The 18,766-nt window shown below is 59.7% G+C and overlaps 2 protein-coding genes across 19 annotated transcripts in view; one reads left to right on the plus strand and one right to left on the minus strand.

The window, feature by feature from the left end:
• The window catches only part of WDR25 (WD repeat domain 25), a 145,662-nt gene extending 136,832 nt beyond the window's left edge, over positions 1-8,830 (plus strand). For all 5 annotated transcript variants that reach the window (XM_027522002.1, XM_027522003.1, XM_027522006.1 and 2 more), the window contains 3 exons: positions 3,356-3,526; positions 7,729-7,869; positions 8,383-8,830. In XM_027522002.1, the coding sequence (XP_027377803.1) occupies positions 3,356-3,526; positions 7,729-7,869; positions 8,383-8,604 (534 nt within the window). In that variant the 3' untranslated portion in view covers positions 8,605-8,830. The remainder of the gene's footprint in view (positions 1-3,355; positions 3,527-7,728; positions 7,870-8,382) is intronic.
• A 5,826-nt stretch (positions 8,831-14,656) lies between these two features.
• The window catches only part of BEGAIN (brain enriched guanylate kinase associated), a 46,011-nt gene continuing 41,901 nt past the window's right edge, over positions 14,657-18,766 (minus strand). For all 14 annotated transcript variants that reach the window (XM_027521112.1, XM_027521106.1, XM_027521104.1 and 11 more), the window contains 2 exons: positions 17,647-17,730; positions 14,657-16,795 (listed from right to left, as the gene is read on the minus strand). In XM_027521112.1, the coding sequence (XP_027376913.1) occupies positions 15,419-16,795; positions 17,647-17,730 (1,461 nt within the window). In that variant the 3' untranslated portion in view covers positions 14,657-15,418. The remainder of the gene's footprint in view (positions 16,796-17,646; positions 17,731-18,766) is intronic.

The following is an 18,766-nucleotide window of genomic DNA, read 5'->3' on the forward strand; positions in this document are numbered from 1 at the left end:
GCCAAGGATGACCAGACAAACAAACAGGAGCACCACGTCCTGCGGGGTGGGCGGGTGGCCTCGGCCGTCCTGTGGGGCCCAGAGCAGTGGCTCCCTCGCTGTCCCTAAGGGCTTGGGTGGGAGGAGGGGAGCTGGCTTCCCCAGCCCTTCCTGTCTCTGGGATCCAGTGCTGAGTAGAAGCTTGTCATCCAGGCCAGTCCCCGGGTGGTGACGATTGTAAACCAGACGCGGTGAGGGCAGGACTGCCCTGGGCACACAGTGAGTCAGCAGGCCAGACCAGAGCCTCGCCTGTCCCCTCCAACCCCACGCACCTCGGACATGGCAGGGGCCCCTGGAAGGGAAAGCTGAGCCTTCAGTTGAATCCAGAGCAGCCCAGTTACCCAGGATTGTCTGGTGGGTCAAGCAGACTTTTTAAAGGGTTATCCAGAGGTTTTCATTGCACTGAATGTGTCTTGATCACGTCTTCCTTTCCTCTCAGAGCTGTAGACTCTTGGCCAAATGTCTCCAAGCATCTGCTGATGGAGGCCCGGGTTGCCAGAAGAGTCTGAGTGAGGCTCCCCTCTGGATCCAGCTAGTTAGGCCCGTGTAGCGCCATCCCAAGGCCCCTGGGACAGGACGCACCAGCTGTCGGTGTAATTAAGTTCGCCATAAAACCCACCAACTAGACGCACAAATGACTTCCCTGCTCTTTCCCGGGGCAGGAGCAGTTGGGAAGACAAGTCAATCATATTCAGCGGCCATCACTCCAAAGGTCAGCCTTCCACTTAGAGCAGCGTTATTGGCAGGGATCACCCATAACACGGCTGGTTTCCCGGCCGTTGGATTTTACGACACCCTAATGAATTGGGCCATTTCCACGCATTCTCAGGAAGTGTACAGAACAAGGGTTTTCATTCTCCTGGAAAAGTTTGTCTTGGGGAGGCAAGGTGGTGTGTTGGTGGGCACGCAGGTAGTTCTGCCAGGGTCGGCTGAGCACTCCGGCACTTCGCTCCTCCGGGCTTCGACGCCGCCTTCCGGGGTGAAGCTTCCTCCCGTGTTGGCAGGAGATGAATTATCTGATGCTACCGCCGCCCTGGCTGGAGCTCCGGGAGTGGTCCTCATACCCCATCCTCTCCTGGGTCAGTGCATTTCCTGAGTGCGTGTGGAGACTGAGGTGCCGCTGCTAGAGATGGTCCCCGTGCCCACGGGCCTCACGGTTGTGCCCACCGATGGCCATTCTCCATGGGCCGGTGGGGCTCTGGGGGGCTGTGTGCCCCCGACCCAGGAGGAGAAACTCCTCGGTGCACTGGTCACGTCCAGGGTCATGAGTTGGGTCAAACTTACTCCCCCCCTTGCTGCCCTGGCCGTCCTCAGCCCCCTGCTCCTCACCTGGATGCGGTGATGGCGAGAGCTTTAGGAAAGGGGGCAGGAGGGCATGTAGCCCCGACGTGGCCTCAGGGTGGAGGTGTCTGGTGGCTGGTGATGGGGAGGAGGGGTGTAAGCGAGGGGAGAGGCGTGGCCCCGCAGATGGGCGGGGCCGTGGGTCGGGAGCCCCAGTGATGTGACGGCCTTGCTCCCACCCCTCCCTGCTCTTCCCACCAGACCAGGTTCCAAAGCCTGTCTTGAAACAGCTCTGTGCTTGGTGAATCGGGATAGCATGTCCTCATAAGGGCAGATGTTGGGCACTGAGGCCGCGTGCCCTGTCCGCTCACAGGCCCTAGACCGCTGCCCCAGCTCCAAATGGGCAGGCCGGAGCATCCGTCCGCAAAACAGCTTCTGTGCCCCTCCTGGCTGGGAGTTGGAGTGTTCCTTCTAGCTTACACTCCAGGAGACTCAAGGCTGCCTGGGAGGGCAGGGCAGGCCTGCGGGATCCTGGTGCAGGGAGAGAGGAAGGGAGGGAGGCAAGGAGGCGGGCAGCCCCTTGCTGTCTGGGGAGCAGCCGCACAGTCTGGCCTGGGTTCCAAGGCCTGTATGGCCACCCTCTCTTTTCTGGCCCTGGGCCACTCCTCAGGCTCCAGGGGGCCTACCCAGAAATCACACTCACTGAGGACTGCTTCTGAAGAGGCTCAGAGAAGGTACTTGTTGGTTGCCCACCCTCCTCCCATCAATTTGTCCCAACATTTACCAAGTCAGGACTTGGCCAGCAGGAGGCCTGGATGGGGCCCCCCCACCCCCGGGAAGCATGACGCCCTGGCCCTGCACCCTTGAGCAAATGCCTGCATCTCTCTGAGCCTCAGTGTTCCTCATCTGGAGAATGGGTTACAAAATACCCCTCTGTCTAAATTGGATTTATGGAGTGCTGCATTTCACGTGAATTTGACTTACATATGTTTGAAAGAGGATGCTACCATATCTAGGTCTGCAACATTGGCAAGATTTTAAATTTCAGTTTTTGAAATATGTCAAGACAGCTGGTTTCCCAACTGGCGGCCGAGGTGCCGGAGAGCTGTGTTTGTGCTGTGGCCACGTGGTGGCGCCCTGGGAGCTGGTAAACAGGCCGCCAGGCCTGGCAGGCGGGCCCAAGGCGCTGTGCCCACAGCCTGCTGCTCACTATTGCAATTTAAAGTCATCCTGGAGTTTGTTGCACGGAGGTACTTGTTGACCCTGGCGCTGGGACTCCCACCCTGCCCCTAACCATCCCATTGTTGTAGAATGCAAGGTTCATGTGATAAAATGCTCTGAAGAAAGCGGAACAACGGCTTGATACTAAATTGCGTTACTTTAGAGATGGGAGAGTGTGGAATGTTGGCGATGTTGTAAGAAAGAAAGAGTGTCTTTAAAGGTAGCTAATGTACTGTGATTCTGGCTCCATGAGCTGGAGACTACTGGCTCCCATGTTGCAGGTACCACTCCGGGGGCTACAGGCCCAGGCCTTGAAAGCTATGAATTGTCGGACTCTTCAGAATCAAGAGCACAAAATATGGCCCGGGTTTTGGTGGGCAGCACATGACGGTGCCCTTACGTGCCCTTGGCCGGGCGTGGAGCCCTTCCCTAAGCTCTCCTTCATTGGCCCCTGCTGCTCTCTAGGGGACCAGTCATGAGGCTGGGGGGCATCTTCATGCCTCCCTGGGCCCATGTGCCAGTTGGTGTGGGGAGGGTGTGGGCATGGAGGACATCCACGGGGAGAGGCAAGGCGTGGAGTTGTCAGGGAGCAGGGCCCGAGGGAGACAGACGTGTGCCTGCTGGGGGGCGGGAGGCCCCGGAGGTCTCCCTCCAGCAGCCCCCACACCCATGCTTGGGCTGCTCATCCTGGGAAGGGGGGGGCGTGTCTTCACATACTGCCCTCCCAGACCCTGCAGCCCACATGTACTTGGCGCCCCCCCGGCCCTGCTGTGGACTCTGGGGGCCCCACTGTGACGGGTGCCCACTCTTGCAGGTGGTGAGAAGCTACAAGGCCACCATCCAGCAGACCCTGGACATCCTCTTCCTCCGGGAAGGCTCCGAGTTTCTGAGCAGCACAGATGCTTCAAGCCGGGACTCTGCCGACCGCACCATCATTGCTTGGGATTTCCAGAGCTCCGCCAAGATCTCCAACCAGATTTTCCACGTGAGAAACCCTGTCATTGGGCCTTGCTTTCAGGTTGAGCCCCAGCCCCAGGTGCATCCATGTGGCCCCCAGGCTGTCTGGGGTCCCAGGTCGCATCCTGCAGAGGTGGTTCAGCCAGCAGGAGCTTTGGAGGGAGAGGGCTGCCTGAAGTCTGTAGGGTTGGGGGAGGCAACGTGCAGGTCCAGGCCTGCCCGGAGTGCCTAGCATGGGCTCCCGGATCGGGGTGACTCCCTCGCGGGCCTCTCACTCGCTCTCTGCCCAGCACAGCCAGGCCACGGGGTAAAGGTGTGGGAAGCAGCCTCATTCACGCCCACAGGAAAGTGGCTGTCCACCCCGAGACAACCCTACTCTAACCCTCCCCACCCCAGCCAGCCTGCGGGTCCACCTGAACTCTTGCTCAGTAGCCTCAACAGGGGCTGTGACTCAAGGGCTGGAGCCCAGACCCTGAAGGTGTACCAGCTGCGTGAATTAAATTCCTGCTTCCACCACCTACAAGCAGGGGCCCAGGCCCAGTAGTTACCCTCTTTGACTCTCATTTTTTTTCCCCCTTAGAAAATGAGGATGAGAATATTTCTTGCCTCATAGTGTGGTTTTGAGAATTAAAAGATGTAGATACTTAGGCCAGCACAGTGCCAGGTGCAGGGAGTTCTTGATAAATACATTACCTATCATCACCATCACCGCCACCATCACCACCACCACCATTACCATCACCACCACCATCACCACCGTCATGACCACCATCCACCACCATCACCATCTCCACTCTTATCACATCCTCACCATCATCACCATCACTGTCATCTTATCATCATCATCATCATCACTACCATCATCCCAACCATCACCGCCATCACCACCATCATCATCATTGTCATCATCACCACCCTCCTTATCACCTCACCTTTTACCATGACCACCATCATCACCATCATTGTCATCACCATTATCATTATCATCATCACCACCATCATCCCAACCGTCACTACCATCGTCACCACCATCCCCCATCACCACCATCCCCACCATCCCCACCACCATCAACACCATCCACCATCACCACCACCACCATCCCTACCATCACCACCATCACCACCATCTGCCATCACCACCATCATCATCATCCCCACCATCTACCATCACCACCATCTGCCATCACCACCATCACCACCATCATCACCATCTCCACTCTCCTCACCATTCCTATCACCACCATCCACTATCACCACATCATCACCATCCCCACCATCCACCATCACCACCATCACCATCCACTATCACCACCATCATCATCATCATCCGCCATCACCACCATCACCACCATCATCACCATTTCCACTCTTATCACATCCTCACCATCATCACCATCACTATCATCTTATTATCATCATCATCACCACCATCATCCCAACCATCACCGCCATCACCACCATCCCCACCATCCCCACCATCATCATTGTCATCATCACCACCCTCCTTATCACATCACCTCTTTTACCATGACCACCATCATCACCATCATTGTCATCACCATTATCATCATCATCACCACCATCATCCCAACCGTCACTACCATCGTCACCACCATCCCCACCATCCCCACCATCACCACCATCTGCCATCACCGCCATCATCCCAACCATCACTACCATCATCACCACCATCCCCCATCACCACCATCCCCACCATCCCCACCATCACCATCTGCCATCACCACCACCATCACCACCATCATCCCAACCATCACTACCATCATCACCACCATCCACCATCACCACCATCCCCACCATCACCACCATCACCACCATCATCACCGCCATCATCCCAACCATCACTACCATCTTCACCACCATCCACTGTCACCACCATCACCATCATCACCGCCATACACCATCACCACCATCCCCACCATCACCATCATTACATTCCCCACCATCACCATCACTACCATCACCATCACTACCATCATCACCATTCCCACTCTCCTCACCATTCCCACCATCATCACCATCCCCACCATCACCATCACTACCATCACCACCATCCACTGTCACCACCATCATCACCATCCCCACCATTACCATCACTACCATCACCACCGTCATCACCACCATCCACCATCACCACCCTCATGACCACCATCCACCACCATCACCATCTCCACTCTTAGCACATCCTCACCACCATCACCACCACCATCCACCATCACCATCATCACCATTTCCACTCTCCTCACCATCCCCACCATCACCACCGTCATCACCACCATCCACCATCGCCACCATCAACACCACCATTCACCATCACTGCCACCATCACCACCGTCATCACCACCATCACCACCACCATCCACCATCATCACCATCTCCACTCTCCTCACCATTCCCACCATCATCACCATCCCCACCATCACCATCCCCACCATCACCACCATCATCCTCATTGTCATCACCACCACCATCATCTTTTAAGATTTCAAGTTAGCTATGGCTAATCTCTTTGATGGTGCCACCCAGAACTTAAAAATATATATCAGATGTACGTTGGAGTAGGAAATGGCAGCCCACTCCAGTATTCTTGCCTGGAATCCCATGGACAGAGGAGCCTGGTGGGGTGCCGTCCACGGGGTCCCAGAGTCAGACACGACTGGGCGCTCAGCAGCAGCAGCAGGTGTGTGTATGCACCATTTCCCTCTCCCTGTTTTTCTGTTTTTTTTTCCCCTGGTTCTTAAAGGATTCTAAGTGGCCCTGAACAAACCTACCTCTAGACCTTCACTTCAGAGTTCTAGTTCAATGCCATGAGAAAGGCAAGCCCTGGGAGGGGGCCGGAGGGGTGTGTCTGGCCCCTGGGGCATCCTGCCTCCGCCGGCCCTGCGGAGACCAGAGAAGCGAGTGAGGTGGATGCGGTGCTGCGTGCCCGAGCTGCAGCCCTCCTAGAGGCACACCTCCTCGCCCTGCATGCTGGCGCACAGGCGCTCCGCCTGGAGCCTCACGCCAGGAGCTCATGATGAGGTCGCCGTGCGCCTCCAGCAGCACATTAGTCTGCGGTTCCAATTGCTCCCAGTGTCGCCCTTGGAATTTGGGCTCATTTAGAGGCTGTGGCTTCAGGACATCACTTAGAACACGGAAGGACAGGTGTAGTGCAGAAGGGCGCTTTTAGGGGTGTTTCTGTGTGACTCAGTCCATTAAGCAGCGAGATCTCTCCTCCTGCTCGGAACCCCGTGTGCACGCATTTATCTCCACACTTGGCCAGTCACCTCCTTGCTCACTATGTGTTCTGGCAGCTCTGGACCGTAGGCTGGGCTGGGGCTCCCCGAGGGCTCACTGTGCATGTGGGGAGATGGGCGTGTGGATTTGTTTTCTGTCGCTGTGTAACAGATTACAAAGTAGCATAAACCCAATGGCTTAAATCAATAGAAATGTGTCCTTTCAGTGATGGAGGCTGGAAGTGTGTAGAAAGTATCCTGCGGCTGAAATCAAGGTGCCGGCGGGGCTCTGTCGTCTGTCCTCTGTCGTCTGTCCTTTGCTCCTTCCAGCTTCTGGTGGCAGCTGGTGACCCTTGGCTTATGCTGTGTCCCTCCAGTCCGCACGCCAGCATCCTCAGATCTCTCTCTGCTCTGTGTTCATGTCCCCGCCTCTGTGTGTCTGGTCTCACTCTGCCTACCTTTTCTATGGATGCCTGTGATTGCATTTAGGGATGCAGTAATGCAGGGTAACCTTTTCATCTCAAGATCCTTAAGTTAATCCCTGCAAAGATCCCCCTGCTTTTTTTAAAAAACACAGATGGTGACACAGGTCCCAGGAATTCGGACATGGAAGTCTTTGGGGGGACATTTTTCAGTCCACCCCAAGGGCCAAGAGGCAAGGAGCGTAGGGACCCCTAGAAGCTGGAAAAGACAAGGGAACAGATACCCCCCAGAGACCCTAGAAGGAGCAGAGCCCTGCTGGCATCTTGATTTTAGCCCAGGGAGACCGTGTCAGATTCTGACTTCCAGAAGCGTAAGATAATAAATGTGTGCTGCTTTTAACCGCAAAATTGGAGGCATTTTGTTACAGCAGCAACAGGAAGCTCGCAGCCCCCTGAGCCGAGGTCTGGGCGGGGGGCTCGAGGCCCCGGGAGCAGAGGGTGGGTGGCGGGCCTGTCAGAGGCAGGAGCCCACTGGGGAGCCCGCCCCACCCTCTCTGAGCCCTGCTGTCTCTCAGGAGAGGTACACCTGCCCCAGCCTCACCCTGCACCCGCGGGAGCCTGTGTTCCTGGCGCAGACCAACGGCAACTACCTGGCCCTGTTCTCCGCTGTGTGGCCCTACCGGATGAGCAGAAGGCGGCGCTATGAAGGGCACAAGGTACCCCATCTTGTCCCGTCCCCCCGGGGGTGGAAAGTTGTCCCACGCCCACGCCGGCAAGGGACTTGCAGTCCCCAAGAGCACGGACCCTCCGTCCAGGCAACCTGTGATTTCTGTTTCCTGGGTGACCCCATACCGTGTGGCCTGATGTCCACTCAAAGCCCTGGGCCACATCTGGCCCTTCCCTGGGCCCCAGCTGCCAGACAGGGGTCTCCTGGATTTGTTGGCTTACATGGACCTGGGGCTGGGGGCCCCTTTGCATCGGCCTCTTTTCCCTGTGGGCCGCCCCGAGGGCACAGGCACTAGGGATCCACTGCCCGTCCCCGTGCTAGAGCTGTGCTCTCTGGACCCACGAGAGCCACCTGGTGACACCGGCCTGGGCACAGGGACCCTCGGCTCATGGCAGGAGCTCAGCCGCCGGCTCCGGGCCCCGGCTGCTCCTCCGTGGGAAGGGCTGTGGGGCCGAGTGCGCTGAGCCGCGCTGTCGCTCAGCTGGTTGCTCATCCTCTGCAGGTGGAAGGCTACTCAGTGGGCTGCGAGTGCTCCCCGGACGGCGACCTGCTGCTGACGGGCAGCGCTGATGGCCGGACCCTGGTGTACAGCTTCCGCACTGCCAGCCGCGCCCGCACACTGCACGGGCACACGCAGGCCTGCGTGGGCGCCACCTTCCACCCCGTGCTGCCCTCCATGCTCGCCACCTGCTCCTGGGAGGGCGACGTCAAGATCTGGCACTGAGCCTCACGATGTGGAAGCTTCCCGATGCCGGCCGGACGGGGGGTCTGAGGTTGGCTTCAGGGCCAGGCTTGGATGGATGCCGCCTTCCCATCCGCCGAGCCTCAGTGTCCTCATCTGTAAAATGGGGGCGAAAACCTTGTGTCTCAGGGTTCCGAGGACTATGCGTTAGCAAAAGCACCTGACGGGTTGCGGGCGATGCTCAATAAATGTGAGCGTTTTGCTATTTCTTAGGTTGTTTCAGTGAAAACACGCATCGGCAGCTTCTCTCACCTCCCTTCTCGCGGGCCTGCTGGAGCTCGGAAACAAAGGGCAAGTGGGGGCTGGAGAGGTGGGGCTCTGGGTCCTAGGTCTGCCTGCCCCCCGTCTCACAGGGTCTGCTCAGGTCCAGGCGCCTCCTCCCTCCTCCAGAGCATGGCCGGTGGGGTCCCCAGGTTTGCCTGAGCCCAGGGCCCTCCGCACTCCTCCTCACCCTCTGCCCGAGGAAGTACATCTGCCTGGGGAGACAGAGCGACATGAAGAAGCAAGGAGCCCTTGAGGATCCCCACAGGCTGAGGAGCCCTAAGCCCCCTCGGGATCACGATTGAGCTGTTACCCCAGGAGCCCAAAGGTCCCCTGATGGGTGAGGGGGTGGGCCAGAGGTGCCCGTCTCTGGACAGGCACGTCCCTGCAGTCCTGGAAGTCTCCCTGGAGGAGGCTGACTGCGAGCCTGTGAGGAGGGTGTCCTGGCAGGGGGTTAGCGAGGAAATGCAGGACCTGAGGAGGAGGCCACAGAGGCAAGCAGTGCCCAGCTGGCCTCTCCAGCACCGGGGTTCCCCATCTGGCTCTGCTGTCGGTGTAGCTGAGAGCGAGTCCCATTTCCTCTCGGAGCTGCAGTTGCTCCCTCTGTGAAGCGGTGTCAGAACCCAGCCTGCAGGCCTGCTGTGAGGGTCCAGGAAGGTCAAGTGTGTGGTGGGTGTTGGCACCCTGGGAGCTCATCTGGGGATGGGGATTGGGCAGATTGGGAACAGCCATGAAATTAAAAGATGCTTGCTTCTTGGAAGAAAAGCTATGACAAACCTAGACAGCATATTAAAAAGCAGAGACATTACCAGCAAAGGTCTGTCTAGTCAAAGCTATGGTTTTGTATGGATGTGAGTTGGACCATAAAGAAAGCTGAGCACCGAAGAATTGATGCTTTCGAACTGTGCTGTTGGAGAAGACTCTTGAGAGTCCTTCAGACTGCAAGGAGATCCAACCAGTCCATCCTAAAGGAAATCAGTCCTGAATATTCATTGGAAGGACTGATGCTGAAGCTCCAATCCTTTGGCTACCTAATGTGAAGAGCTGTCTCAAAGACCCTGATGCTGGGAGAGATTGGGGGCAGGAGGAGAAGGGGACCACAGAGGATGAGATGGTTTAATGGCATCACCAACTCAATCGACATGAGTTTGAGCAAGCTGTGGGAGATAGTGAAGGGCAGGGGAGCCTGGTGTGCTGCAGTCCATGGGGTTGCAAAGAGTTGGACACGACTGAGCGACTGAACAACAACTGAGCTGGTGGAAGCGTTTATCTCAGTGTGTTTACTTTGCCTCTAGACACTTGAAAGCTTGGGGTCCCAAGCAGGGCATCCCAAGCAGAGGGAAGGGCCATGCAAAGGCCCTGAAGCAGGAATAATCCCAAGGGCTGACTCCTCTTCTGTCCCTCGTCCTCCGCCCCCCACAGTCAGCACAGAGCCTGGCCTGCTGTTGGTGTCAAGTGGATGCTGGGTCCCTGAGCTGGGCTGGAGAGGCCAGAGTGCGTGGGTGGGGGCTGAGACCCTTGGAGGGTGAAGGGAGGGAACTCCCCAGGCCCGGGCAGGATGCAGCAGGGCCCCAGTGACCCCATATGCCGTTGGGCTGGGTGTGGTAGGAGCTCAGGGAAGAATCACCTTCTCTTTTTAGGCTCAAGAAGGGCTGCTTTGGTGAAAAGAAAAGTAACCGCACTCCAGCTCTTGCAGGTCAGCCCTTTGGCAGAAGTGGAGGCCCCACGAGGGGCTGTCCTGGCCTCAGCAGAGTGAGGCTGAGCACACGTCCACTTAGAGCCTAGGCAGACAGTGGACATTCCTGCCTCCCCACTCAGGCCCCAGAGTGGCTGCCTCTGCTCTGGGTGGGCAGCTCTGTGACCTGCAAAGCCCTCCCATTGTCCTTGCTGCCGCCCCTGCCGACCCCTCTTCCCCCAGCCCCCCAGCACCGCCCCCCTCCGTTTCCAGGCTCCGGGTGTGAGCTGTGTCCTGAGCCCTGGCCCCTCCCAGCATACGTGCACAGGTCCGTGTAAGTCTCCTAGGGTTGCAGGCCCCACACATGGGGGTGCTCTGGGAATAACCGCAGGTGTCACCTGCCCACAGGACACGGCTTCGGAATCAGGCAGCCGTGGGTTTAAAGCCCTTCCTCACCTTCTGTTGTTGTGCCGTCACCACCAGTGCCAAGCCGCCCTGTGCCGCGGTGTCCTGTCTGTAAAGGAGAACTCTCAGCACCCAGCCCGTGGGGTTCACGCAGGGCATGTGTGCAGCAGGCGCTCAGGAGCCGGCAGCTGGGGGGGTTAGTGTTCATGCTAACGTTAGTATCGGTGGCAGCCAAGCCACTGGTGCAGGGGTCAAGCCTGTTCAGGCCAGAGGTCGCAGTCGGGTTCCATCCTCAGCTCCCAGTGAGGGGCTGCTCCTTCCCCCGCTCTCAGTCGATAAGTCTCAGGGAAGGCCTTGGATTGGCTGGTTTGCGTCACATACCCACCCCAGACCAGGGGTCCTTGACCAGGCCCAGCTGCCACTGTGCAGCTGGAGGGGAGAGTGATGGGACCCCCACAGTTCTTTCACGATGGGGTATCCCCCCCAGGTCCGGTCTGAATGGGCCCGTGGCCAGTGTTTGTCGGATGGACTGACAACATGTGAATGAAGTCAGACCCGGGCCGCTAGGGAGGCGGCAGTTGTCCGGGGTTGTGGGCGGCGGTCCTGGCCTTTCCAGGTGCCTCTCGCCCACCTCTCCTGCCCGCCGCCGTGTATCCAGCCCCAGATCCTGGAGTCTGCTTTCTAGCCCAGCCCAAAGCGGGCATTTTCCTGCCTTCCTTGATGTGGAGCGTCTTCCGAGTGAGACTTTCACCGTGTGGTTTGCTGAGTGCTTTCCCCACTGTGGCGTGCTAGTATGACCACTCGTGTTTAACGCGTGTCAGTCACAGGCTGCACTCAGTGGGCTTTGGCATGGGCGCTGGCGATTACCAGGGGCTGACCTTTGTGTCCTCCGAGCTGCCTGGCCTCTCCCTTATTCTGAGCCCACACCCCGGCTGGCTGCAACCTGTGGGTCCCAGACCCATCCCTTGCTTCCATGGGGCCTTTGTGGGCACTTTGTTTCTCTGAACCTCAGTTTCCTCATCTCTAAAGTGGGCCTGCTGGAGTGAACAAGGGAGGAAGCGCAGAGGAAAGGGCTTTGTAGGTTGTTACCGTCTCACATTCTCTTGGGGCAAACACCATCCAAACTTCTGTCCTCAAAGAGAACACCCTGGTGGAAGCTCTGACCCCCCCGCCCCCAGGAGAGGGACATCCAGGGTCACCAGAAACCACTGTGGCTCTTTCTTAGCCCCCTCCCCTGCGGGCTTGCCTTCTCCACTCTCCGCCTGCGAGCCCCGCCCCCTCATTAGGTTATTTCACCGGGAAGTAAGGCAGGTGCTCTCGCACCCTCATCTGTTTCTTTCTCCAAATGCTTTCTTCCAAAGAGCATTCAAGACTCATTCTGATCCTCTGCAAGGTGTCTGGGAGTTCACCATTTGTAATTTTGAAACAAGAGAGCTAGAATTAGAAAGTATGGAGCTGGAATGTAAAAGGAGTGTGGGTTGTTCCCCTCCACCCACCTTCCTGGGGCTGGGCGCTTACCTTCGCCTTACCCATACATCTGAACAGGGCTCTGAAGCCGGCGTGGGAGGAGAGCAGCCCATCTTGAGATGCAGGCATGGCTGTGTGTGCTGCTGGGTGTGGCCGTGACCCTGAGTGAGGCTGGCGCCTGCAGCCCCCATGAAGCAGCCGTGAGCCCCGATGCTCGGGGGGCAGAGGGACAGGCCTGGGAAGTCTGTGCTTGTCTCCTCTCTCCGGACCTGCCTCCAGCTCAGCCTGGGGCTCTTCATGCACTGGGACAGCCACTGTCACAAGCGCCCCTGGGAACCTCACGAGTCAGTGTCCGCAGGCTCCAGAGGGGACACGGGCCCCGAGGGCCTGGGACTTGCCCAAGGTCACACAGCCCTGCACTGTCCCCTGTGGGTTGAGAAGAAACATGGATGGAAGGGTCGGTGGATGGTGGGCGCCCCGTTGGGGTCCCGTTGGGAGTCAGGTAGGACTGGAGTGGAACAAGAGGGGTGTCTGGTGGAGGAAGGAAGGCCCTCCACCCGCCCAGCTGTGGCTGGCTTTGGAGGCCATGGCAGGACAGCTCTGTGAGGCCTGTTGGCCATTTGGGGGATGGGTGCTCAGGCTCTGAGGTGACAATGTTGGGGCCCAGGCTGCAAAGCCCTTGGGGTTCCCAGCCCCGCTGTCCAGTAGCACAGCCTGGGTGGGACTGATGAGCCTCAGGGTCCCTCTGGGAGCATCTCTGAGCTAGAGCCTGCTGGGCAACGGAGGTTGTCTGTTTTCCCCACCACCCTCCCGTCGCCACCCTCCCTCCCTCCGCAGGTCGGTGAGGGTTACTTTCCCACCTGTCCACAGGGAAACTGGGCCCCAGACGGGGGAGCTGACTCCCGAGCCTCCTGACAGGCCCCCCTCCCTGCAGCAGTCTGCTTCCTGGGGTGCTCCTCAGGGTCAAGGGCAGGCACCCTGGAGTTACACAAAGCTGGGTGGGCTGGGCAACTTCAGGCATCACCTGGGTCCAGGTGGTCCCCTCCCAGTGGGAAGTGCCCAGCTCCTGGAAGAAGTAGACATAAAGGCCCTGGAGGAGCGGCCTCCATCCTAGGCCTTGTGGAAATTTTACAGGTACTTTCTCAAGGGCATCAGTGAGTATGCTCAAGGATAACCGGGCACACAGAGAAACCAGGCAGTGTGAGCAGGAGCCAAGAGAAACAGGTCTCTGTAGACCCCACTTGACGGACATGTCAGACCCAGCTGTGAACCAGCTGTGCCTGCTCCGTTTAAGGAAACAAAAGACAAGCGTGGAAATATCTCTAGGGTATAGGAAACTGTTAGAAAGTGGCATGGTGTGTTTTGAAAATAACCAGATAGAAAGAACTTCTAGAAATGGAAACCATTAATAACTAAAACCGAAATCTGTGGCTCTGATTGGCAGCTGAATGGATGCAGCAGAAGGGGATTGGTGACCTAGAAGGCATGCAGACCAGGCATGCTGACCCCAAGATGTGGGTCATAACGAGGGAGGGACATGGAAGCAGACCTCAGTAGGAGGTGCTGATGGCAGTCCCAGGAGGAGGGAAGGGCAGAGAGTTACTTTAAAAAGTAGCTGAGGATTTCCCAGAACTGATGAAAGACACCAGTCCACAGATACAAGACTTCCTGTGGTAAATCCACAGCCAGACACACCTCAGGAAAACTGCAGGAAACCAAAGTCAGAGGGAAGAGCTCATGCAGCTGAAGAGAAAAAAGACAGCACCAAAGGAACAGCTCCCAGAGGGGTGGACAGCACACCCCACCCCAGCAGGAAGCCGGGGGACATCTCTTGCCCCTGAGCCAAGGGCAAGAGACCCCTGCTGCCATTCTCCCAGGTAAGACAAACCTTCAGAAATGGGGCAAAGTAGAGACATCTTCAGAGGGTGGGGAAAAAAAAAAAAAGCCAGAAGTGTTTGTCACCAGCAGAGCCAAACTAAAGGAAATCCTAAGGAATCTTGAGGCAGAAGCAAAGTCTCTAAGGAACATATCAGGGCAATGACACCATTCAGCAGAGGTTGAGACAGTGGAAGAATTCTAAGCTGAACGACAAAAGACGCCAGGGCGGGGAAGAAGGGGTGTTTCAGGAGGCTGTGCATAGAGGGGAGGACGGGCAGGGGAGACATCCAGGGCCACATGCCCCGAGAGCAAAAGGCAGTGGGGAGAAGAAACCACCCAAACGCCAAGTTCTTTCCCACCCATGTCTTTATTTAATGATCGCAAAATACAGTACCGAGACAGGGCATGCATCACAGACGACAACACAGAAGCAAGTCACGGAAACCGGGGTCAGAGGGCCTCATTACGTGTGAGGTAGCGCGAGGTGGTGCCGGGGAGCGGGACGCTGGGGGCGGGGGACGAGCACCGGCCCCACTCGGGACACACGGGACTACGGACCACAGTAGAGCTGGGGGAGGGGTCGTCGGCCACACGGAAAGAACAGCTAGAAGCGTTTCACATCCCATCACCCGTTCCAGTCCCCCTCTCTGTGGACACAGCTTCTGATCCCCTTATCACTGGGGATGTCTCCACCCTTCCCTTCCCTTCCCAGGGGCAGGCCCCACCTGCCCTCGCCCAAAAACATCCAGGAGCGTTTGCGCTGAAAACGCCCGGGGCTGCCATCCAGGGAGCTGGAGGCCGAGTGTGTTAAGACACTGCTCTATAAGAATAGTCGCACTTGGTAAAGCTGGGGGTGGAGGGGGTGGCAAGGGGGAAGGATACTCATCTCAGTCGGGGAAGGCTGCTGCTGAGTCAGGAAACGTTGCACAGTGGTGGTGCGGGGTGGACAAGACGCTCGGGTTGGGGTCCCCCTCTCGGGCTTGACTGGGTTAGGTGGAGAGGGGTCCTGGTGTGCAGGGCCGAGAGGGTGGGGTTGTCGGGGAGTCGAGGCAGCACCCCTGGGAACCCGGTGTGCGGGACTGGCCGTGGCGGGGCCCACACGCGGGGTGCTCAGTTGAGCAGGGTTCCGTAGAGCTGGGCTTTCGTGAGGCTGTCCTTGCGGCTGAGCCCCGAGCTGCCCGCCCGAGGGAAGGCAGGCTGGGGGCTGAGGCGGGCACCGGGGTGCATCTCCGGGGAGGCCTCCATGGAGCTGGGCTCCAGGGAGTCCCTGGAGCTGCGGAGGCTGAGCTCAGGCTCAGGGCTGCCGCTTGCCCCGAGGAGCTGCACCCCAAGCCGCTCGCGGTCCCCCTCACTGGCCGCGTAGCTGGGCAGGGGGTCAGCCGAGCGGCCAGGGCTAAGGCTCAGGTCACCAGCTGCCCGGAGGTAGCGGGGCTCGACCAGGTGGCCCTGGGAGAGGTCATCACCCTCCGAGAAGCTATCGGCCTTGTAGCTGGCATAGAGGGGGCTAGCGCGGCCCTCGGCATTCTCACCGGGGCTGCCTCGGGCCCCATAGTAGCGGTCATTGAAGCCGCCAGGCGAGGCGAGGCTAGGGGCAGGGGCCGCAGCCGCGGCCGGAAAGGGATAGGCGCCGATGTCGTCCACGCTCAGTGGCCGCCACTGGCCGCGCCCGGCCCCTGCGACCAGCCGGGCGGACCCAGGCTTGGCCCGCAGGTTCCACAGGTTGGGGGGCATCAGGGCAGGCTGGGGGCCCGGGGAGAGTGGGAAGCGGAAGGGCTCGGCGGGGAACGGCGACACAGTCCTGGGGAACCCCGGAGCCACTGCGGCCTCCAGCGGGGCGGCCACTGCAGCTGCGGCAGCCGCATAGCGCGGGCTGCTCCCGTAGGCTGCGGGTGGCTTGCGGCCGAAGAGCTCGTCGCGGCTATTCAGGTAGATGGCCTGCTGCGAGGCGGTCAGCGTGCTGGCCTGGGCGTGCTCCTTCTCCTCGGACGCGGCACTGAAGCTGGAGTAGGAGCTGGACGTGGGCAGCGAGGCCGCGTAGCCGCCGAAGGCCTCGTGGCGGTAGCTGGCGGGGTAGGCCGCCGCGCCGGCCTCGGTATCTTCCTCCTCCTCCTCCTCCTCCTCGGCCGTGCTGTCGGTGGAATTCTGGGCCTGCAGGAAGCCCACGTCGGACCCGGGCCCCTCCACGCTGGGCCGCCGATCTCGGTGCCGCTCCTCAGGGCAGTAGAGGGCCGTGTCGCTGCAGTAGATGTCCCCCTTGTAGGGGGGTCGGGACCCTGGCTTCTCCAGCCCCTCAGGGAAGCCCAGGTCTTGGGCCGAGGCTTCCGACAGGTGGGAGGACAGGCTGCCGGGGTCCGGCTTCTCCAGCACCTTGGCAAGCACGCAGGGGGGCACGCTGTCGGCGTAGGCCGGGCGGCAGAGCGGGGCGGGCAGGCTGCAGCCTGGCTTCTCTGCGTGCAGGTTCATGCGTTCCTGGAACTCCGCGGGCAGCTGGTGGCGGGGGGCAATGCAAGGAGCAGGAGGGAGGGGGTCACGGTCAGCCCAGAACCGGCAGCCAAGGCTGACAGACAGGGGACCTGCCCGGGGCCTGTCTGATTCCACCAGCCAGAGCTGTATCCTGCAAGCCGCAGGATGGCCCCGGTGCCCCCCGGGTCACTCTGATGGGGCCCCCGCAGAGCCCTGAGGCTGGACCCCCAGCTCTGACTCGGGCCTCCTCCTGAGGGGCTGACTCGCTGACCCAGCCCCACGGTCTCCAGGGGACACCCAGTCCTGTGGCCTGGCTCAAACCAGACAGACTCAGATGCAACAGAGACTGAAGGCCCAGGCATGCAAGGGGTTTCCACGTGAGTGCTTGATGCCTGGTGGGGGACGGCCTGCTACCGTTTGATCTGTTTTGTGAGGGTCTTGGGGGTTGGCCCAGGCTCCGGGAGAGGGCACCTGGACAAGGCCTGGGTGAGGGGCGTCCCCAGACAGGGAGGGACAGCCTGGCTGGGACGGGGGCCCTGGGTCCAAGTGGCGCTTGCCCTGTGGCCCTGGCCGAGTGGCTCCTGGGTGAAGCCAGCTTTCTTATCTCTGCAGAAACTGTGCCCAGACCAAACCACTGGGTTTCTGAGAGGCTCACACAGGGTCACCCTGCCGGGAGCACCCCCTGGAGGAAACTGGGGCTGAGTGGGCAGACCATCCAGGCTGGTGGGGAGGTACGTGCAGGGCGGGCCCTCCACCACATATGCAGAGGGGCTCGGACAAGATCGAGAGGGCTGGGGGCATGGGGTCTTGGAGCTGCTCGGAAGGAGCGCGGTGGCCGCGGGCGGCGGGCCTGGCCGGGGTGGGGCTCACATTACCTCAGCCATCTTGCGGCCCCTGCCGTAGGTCTGGCTGCACTGCAGCAGCTGCGCCGCGAGACTGCAGTCCTTCCTGTAGAGCTCCTAGGAGACAAGCCATTTGACTGGGTGCAGGCTCGGCCCATGCCAAGGTCCCCGCTGCTGACATGGTAACCGGCCGCAGAGCTGGCCGTGCGGTGGGCAGCACGCCGACCCTCTCTGCACCTCTCACCTGTAGGATGGGTTACCGGCCCCGACCTAGAGCCTGGTGTGTGGACGGCCCCCTGGCCAGCAGTCCTGCCGCTGACCCGAGTGGGAACCTCCCACAAAGCAGGGGCCATGGAGGAGGAAGGGTCCCCATTGGCCTCTAAAGTCCCAGAGGCCCCCAGGCGTGGACACCAAGCCATCTCCCCGCCCTCAGCTTCTGAGTCCCTCCTAAGGGAACTCTGTGGACAGTGCTGGCAGTAGCCAGCGATTACGAGTGGACCTGCCACCCCCCCAACCAAGGTCTCAGGGTGAGGCCTGGCAATGGAGGGGGCTTGCAGCGCCAGGCAAGGGTCAGGGCGAGTAGGGGCGGAGGGCCTGTGTGACCCCAGGTTCAGACAGGGACCGGCTCAGCCTCCTGAGCTGAAAACAGACGCACACAGGAGGAGTCCAGGGCACGTGGTTCTACCTTTGGGAAACCTCTGTTGCACGTGCCTGTGGCTGGACCTTGGTTCCCGCCCCCGCTCAGGGACCCTCTGCAGCCAGGGCTCTGATGGGGTTGCCCTGGCCCTGAGATCCACCCACAGTCTCAGTTCAACCAGAACCAGGTGTCCTGCAGCTCGGGGGCGCTGCTGAAGCCATGGGCACCCCTGCCAGTCCCCGCTACCCTGGTCCTAGAGACTCTGGTGTCCCCCACTTGGCCGGCACGGTGGAGGGAACCCGGGTCGCCCACTCCTTCAATGCATCCCTGGAAGGGCACGGTTGGCCAAGAGCTGAGAACTGAGCCCCATGTGAGGCCCAGACCAGCCACCGCTGGCACCAGAGGGCTGCGGGCACTGTCTGGCCAGCCTAGACCTGCCACTCAGTCGTGAACAGACGCCAGAGTGCTGCCCCATCAGAGCCTCCCCTCTCCTTTGCATGCACTCGTCTGCCATCT

Source organism: Bos indicus x Bos taurus, chromosome 21 (genome assembly GCF_003369695.1).
Source record: "Bos indicus x Bos taurus breed Angus x Brahman F1 hybrid chromosome 21, Bos_hybrid_MaternalHap_v2.0, whole genome shotgun sequence".
Lineage (NCBI taxonomy): Eukaryota > Metazoa > Chordata > Mammalia > Artiodactyla > Bovidae > Bos > Bos indicus x Bos taurus.